Source organism: Enhydra lutris, unplaced genomic scaffold (assembly GCF_002288905.1).
Source record: "Enhydra lutris kenyoni isolate GAN:26980312 unplaced genomic scaffold, ASM228890v2 scaffoldscaffold15, whole genome shotgun sequence".
NCBI classification, from domain to species: domain Eukaryota; kingdom Metazoa; phylum Chordata; class Mammalia; order Carnivora; family Mustelidae; genus Enhydra; species Enhydra lutris.
In genome coordinates, this window is record NW_019154099.1 from 10559504 (window position 1) to 10565163 (window position 5660).

Sequence of the window (5660 nt, forward strand, 5' to 3'; positions counted from 1 at the left end):
GAGTGCCTGATGTAAATGGAGATGCACATGATTTACAAAATAAAGTATTTTTAATACTCAAATGAGACTTTCCAATACGTGGAAGTTTAATATTGCTGTGAATATTAATAATGCCCAAATAATTAGCACTTGAAAGGTTTAATTCTGGCACTCAGATTATTTGTGAATGTCTAACTGTAGGCAACTTCGTGAAAAGCAATTAGCAGATTCTTCAAACACATGACAAATCCTTTATTACTGTGCTTATAAGTGACACGGTTTGGTTTACAGAAAACCAAATGTAATTAAATAACATTGAACTTGAAATCTACCACAGACTCAAGATATACAAGGTATACTTGGCAAGGCAAAAATTCTCAAACTCTAGGTTGTTTCAGGTGAAAGATAAATTTCCATTAAGTAACTCCCACTTTTTTTTTTTGTCTTACAGACAGTTCCTTTGGCAATAACTTCCACTTTAGCTTTTATTATATAAAAATATAACAAAATTTCATTATATACAAACATTACATTACACAATGTACAGGTTAAAAACACTAAGAAAATGGCAAGCTGCAAGTGAAATTAAAGTCAATAGCATGATAAGAAAAATTAAATATGGCACACATTTCATAAAAATTACATTAACTACATTTTTGTTTGCAAATACCAAACAGTACCAATGTGATTGGAAAGAGCTTCCAACAGCTTCATTTTAAGGCACATCTTGCATATTTAATATATACAACACTGAAACCAGTCAATAACTTAGGGGCTTCTCGGAGTGACCTGTATAAGTTGTGAACACATGCAGCATGGGGTTACACATTTTCATTGGCTTCCTTCTTTGGGGACAGGTACCTGCCAGGGGGGGACTGGTAGAGGGGTACCCCGATCTCCTGCAAGTCCGGGAGCCTCCCTGGACGAGGAGGAGAGAGCAGGGTGACTGTCCTGTCATAGTCCCTGTGGAGCACTTTCTCATAGACACTCTGCAGCCCCACTGTCTTGGGCAGCTGTGCCTGGTAGTAATTGTCCCTGCGGAGAGGATCTCGAGGCAGGGACGTGCTCTTACAGAAGGTAGACATCTGCGCTGGTGGGTGAGGCGGGGGATGCGTGTTGGGCCCCGTGCATGATGGGCTCCAGCAGCGGTCAGAGTGGCCCAGGATCTTACACTCAGCGGTGCATGCCCATAGTCCTAATATGAAAGAGAAGGAGAGAGCATGAAGATTATTACTGAAATTGTACACAACTGCGCTTCCCTCTTCGGAATGTCAGGCAGGGTCAGGGCAGCTGAAAAGAAAAGAGGGTATGAGAGTGAACACGGTGATTCAAGATTTGAAAGAAATGCTGCTTCCTATAAAGCCACCTTTATACGAAATTGGCTCAGCTTCCTTTGCTGGAATCAAGTTAAGAAACTGTGGAGCAGAACCACCCCCTCCATCTCTCACCCACCACCCCCCATAGCTAGCATCACCCCCTGTCTCCACCTAACAGGATGGGAGTGTTCTTTATTCAAGGTGGGGGGGGGGCTGCCTCGACGTGACATTTTGAAATCCGCTGTCTGAGGAAGGCAGGGGTCTATAACTGGAGAACTGAAAAAAGTGGGGAAGAGAGAGGGGGCTGGGAACGGAGATTGACAGGAGGGCAGCAGGGTAGGGAAAGGAGGAACGCTGAACTTGGCAGGAAAGAAGAGTCCTCACCACTCTGCATGTGGTTGATGAGATCCTTTTTCAGAGCGTCCCCGCTGATGTCGGAATCACTGTCGTTGAAATCACTGTCCCCTTTGCCGCTGTCTTTGCCGCTGAACTTCTCCGCTTCTCGGCCGGAGATGGTGTTGAAAGAGTGTCCTTTCCAGACAGCCACAGGGGGCGCCGGCTCCTTTCCGAAGCCGGGGGAAGCACCGTAGGGCTGCAGCAAGGAATTGGGGAAGCGGGGCGGGCGGGGGAGGGGGGTGAGACCGGGGTTGGACAAGAAACAAAGTGCAACAGGTTAGGCATCCAGACACACCCAGACCCCTCCAGTCCCTTCCCCCAGCCTGTCCGCGGAGCACGGAGCGGGGCGCCCAGCCGAAGGAAGGCCTCACCTCGGCGTGCGCACCGCGGAGCCGCTGCTGCCCCTCGAAGTGACAGGAGCTTTCCCCGGTGGCGCTGCCGCCCTCCGAGCCCGGCACTTCGGCCGCGGCGACCGCGGGCGGGGGCGGGTCGGCCGCGGGGCTGCCAAAGGGCGCTTTGCCGCTGCCAGGGAAGGTGAGCACGTCGAACATGTTGGGTCTGGGCCCGGCTCCCCGGGCAGCCTCCTCCGGCGAGCCAGGAGCCGAGGCTCCGCCGCCCGCCGCCCCGGGCCGCTCTTCCCGGCGGGCCCCCCCTTTGCGCACCTCCTTCTTGCGGCGGTTGCAGGTGGTGGCGATGGCGATGATGGCGGCCAGCAGCAGCGTGCAGCTCCCCGCCAACACGATGATGACGATCAGCGGCGTGTCCCACTGTAGCGCCGGCCCCGACGCCGCCAGTCGAGAGCCTGGCGGGCGGGAACGCTCCGGGCTCCCCGCATTGGCGGGCGCCACCAGCCCGCGCCCGCCGCCTGCTGTCACCACGAAGCTGACGGTGGCAGTGGTGGAGAGCGGGGGGCGGCCGCCGTCGGATATGACCAGCAGGGCCCGGAACACGCGGCCTGGCGGCTCCTGCGAGAGGTCGCCTGTGAGCACGATCTCCCCCGTGCGGCGGCGGATGGAGAAGGCTTCTCGCGGCTCCTGCTGCAGCAGCTCGAATGCCAGCTCCCCGTTGGCCCCATCGTCCCCGTCCCGGGCCTGCACGCGCGCCACGGCAGTGTCCCTTGCCGTGCGCCCGGGCACCGCCACTTCTAGGGTCCCGTTGGCCGGCGCTGGGTGCACCAGGACCGGTGTGTGGTCGTTCTGGTCCAGTACTCGCACTTGCACCAGGGCGCTGCTGGAGAGCTGAGGGGACCCACCGTCGCTCGCCTGGATACGCACGTCGAGCTGGCGCAGAGTCTCATAGTCGAAGCTGCGCAGCGCATAGATGGCCCCGGTGGCCGGGTCCACCGACACATAGGTGGACACGGAGCCCCCAGCACGGCCTACTTCTGCCTCCAGCAATCGGTAGGTGACCTGCCCGTTGCGGCCCAGGTCGGGGTCCCGGGCGGCCACCGTGGCCAAGTAAGCGCCGGGAGGGTTGTTCTCCCGCACCGACACCTCGTAGACCGGCCGTGTGAAGAGTGGTGCGTTGTCGTTCTCGTCACTCACGCGAACAGTGTAGGGCCGCACGGTGCGTAGCGGGGGCGCGCCGCGGTCCTCGGCCACGAGCGTCAGGTTGTACTCGGCAATGCGCTCGCGGTCCAGCGAGGCCGCAGTCACCACCAGGTAGCTGCCCGCGTAGGCCGGCTGCAGCCGGAAGTGCTCGTGCCCGTAGAGGGCGCAGCGCACCTGCCCGTTGGCACCCGAGTCTCTGTCCGAGGTGCTGACCAGCGCCACCAGGCTTTCGCGCGCCGCCCCCTCTGGCACCAGAGAGACCGCGCCGGCCTCGGGCGTCCCGGGACGTGTTGGCGAGGTCGCGTCCGCACCCCCGAGAGCGGCGGCGGCGGCGACGGCAGCGAAGGGAGAGGCGGCAGGTGCGCCCGGGGCGGCCAGCGGGGTGATGGTTATGTCCGGAGCGTTGTCATTGACGTCGCGGATGCGCACGATGACCTTGCAGGTGGAGGCCCGGGGCCCGGGACCACGGTCCTGGGCCCGCACGTCCAGCTCATAGGTGTCCTGGCGCTCGTAGTCCACCGGTCCTGCCAGGGTGAGGCGGCCTGAGCGCGGCTCCAGACGGAAGAGGCGGCGCGCCTCGGGAGGGGTGCGGGCACCGAAGGCGAACACCACGTCGCCGTTGGGGCCCTCGTCGGGGTCGGCTGCGTCCAGGTCGAGCAGCAGCGAGCCTACAGGAGCGTCCTCCGCCAGCTCCACTTCGGCCACGGCGCCCTGCGGGAAGGCCGGGCTGTGGTCGTTGGCGTCCAGCACTCGCACGCTGAGGGCGGCCGTGGCGGAGCGCGGCGGGCGGCCGCCGTCCTGGGCCACCAGCTCCAGGCTGTAGGCGGCCTGGCTCTCGCGGTCCAGCTCCTGTAGCAGCACCAGGTCAGCGCATTGGGCGCCGTCCGCGCGCGTCTGCAGTTCCACGCGGAAGGGGCTGTGAGGCTCCGCCAGGCGCACGCTCTGCAGCCCGTTAGCCCCCACGTCCTCGTCCACAGGCACCTCTAAGGGGATGCGCGTGCCCACGGCCGCGCCCTCGGACACCTCCACTGGGATCTGGGCCTGGGGGAAGCGGGGCGCGTGGTCGTTGATGTCCCTCACCTCCACTTCCACGTGCACCAGCCGGAACTGCTCCTGTGAGAAGCTGACCACGTCGAAGGCCAGCACGCACTGTGGCGCTTGGCCGCACAACCGCTCCCGGTCCAGGCCCGCATCCCCGACGGTCAGCTGCCCGTCGCCCTCGCGCACCTGGAGAAGCGAGCTGTTAAACTGCTTCATCAGGCGGAAGCTCGTGTCTCCGGATACTTTCATATGCAGGTCCTCAGCCAGGGTCCCGATGACCGTACCAGGGGCATCCTCCTCGAAGATGCTGTATCGCACTGTCTTGCTCTGGGCCACTGAAAGCACCCAACAGAGACTGAAGAGCTGTAAAGGGAAAAGGCAGGGGCTGCCCCCGCGCCTCACTGGACTCATGCCGCCAGCCCCAAGTGCTATTCCAAGAGGCTGAGGAATTCCTCTCCGGTTTGCAGGTCCGGGTGTGAGTCGCAGGCTCCTATGAGCACGCTCTTTGCGAGCCCTGGGCGGAAGGTCTGCGGGCTGCAGCTCGAGGTTCTGGCGGGCTCTGAGGACGCGCCGACCTCCCCACACCATGCACCTCTCCCTTCCTTCTCGGGGCTGGAACTGTGCGCCGCGCGCCGCCTCCGCTTTTATAGCAGCCGATATGCAAATTACCAGAGCCGGGCAGCCAATGGCAGCTTCGCCCTCTCGCCGCTCCTACACCAGCCTCTGACAATCCCTTTAATGTGGAAAGGCTTAGAGCGGAAAATAAGAAAGGAAAATTAGGGAATCTTTTCTTTGTTTCTTTAACTCCTTTCGCTTTTTTCCCCCCTTTCCTGTCAGCGCCCTGAATACAGAGGAGTTGGCACAGGTCGCCGGGAGTAAAAGGAGTGGATGGTTTTGTTAATTGTGCCTGTCCGGGACTAGCGACTTGAATGGAAAACAAACACGCCGGGATTTCGCCTTAGTGCTTTCGGACCCCCCACCCACTTTCAACGTTCTGCACCTTGGAAGCTTCCGAACCTCGCCCTTTTCTCTCCACCTACTTGTTCAGCTTAGTAAGGTCTTGCTAGTCTTTTCTCCCAGCTCCCCGAGGCACGCAGAAATAGCGTCGCGATTTAGGAGCCCCAAGGATGAGAAAAAATGGATTTTATTCAAATTTGTGTACGCAGTTGTGCTTTGCTCGTGTGAGCCTCGGCGATCAGGGCTGCCACTTCCCTTTCAGAAGAGAGCTCTGCGCTGTGTTAGTATGCATGTCACTGTCCAAATGGCTTTCTTAAGCCCTGGGCGCTAGCTGGCCAGGGGGGAAAAAAGTTCCAAATAGGATTTAGCATAAGCTTGAGGAGATTTGGAAAGGTTTCAAAGATCAGACTGTATCAAAGGC

The 5660-nt window shown here is 59.1% G+C and overlaps 1 protein-coding gene across 2 annotated transcripts; it reads right to left on the bottom strand.

The window, feature by feature from the left end:
• Positions 1-213: 213 nt before the first annotated feature.
• On the bottom strand, positions 214-4693 carry LOC111147087 (protocadherin-8). Of its 2 annotated transcripts, none has more exons than XM_022502971.1 (3): positions 2354-4693; positions 1680-1887; positions 214-1174 (listed from the first exon to the last, which is right to left on the bottom strand). In XM_022502971.1, the coding sequence occupies exons 1-3, from the start codon at positions 4691-4693 to the stop codon at positions 801-803; spliced, it is 2922 nt and encodes a 973-aa protein (XP_022358679.1). In that variant the 3' UTR covers positions 214-800. The 2 variants fall into 2 exon arrangements, with proteins under 2 accessions (XP_022358679.1, XP_022358678.1); XM_022502970.1 differs by having other exon boundaries at positions 2063-4693.
• Positions 4694-5660: the final 967 nt, after the last annotated feature.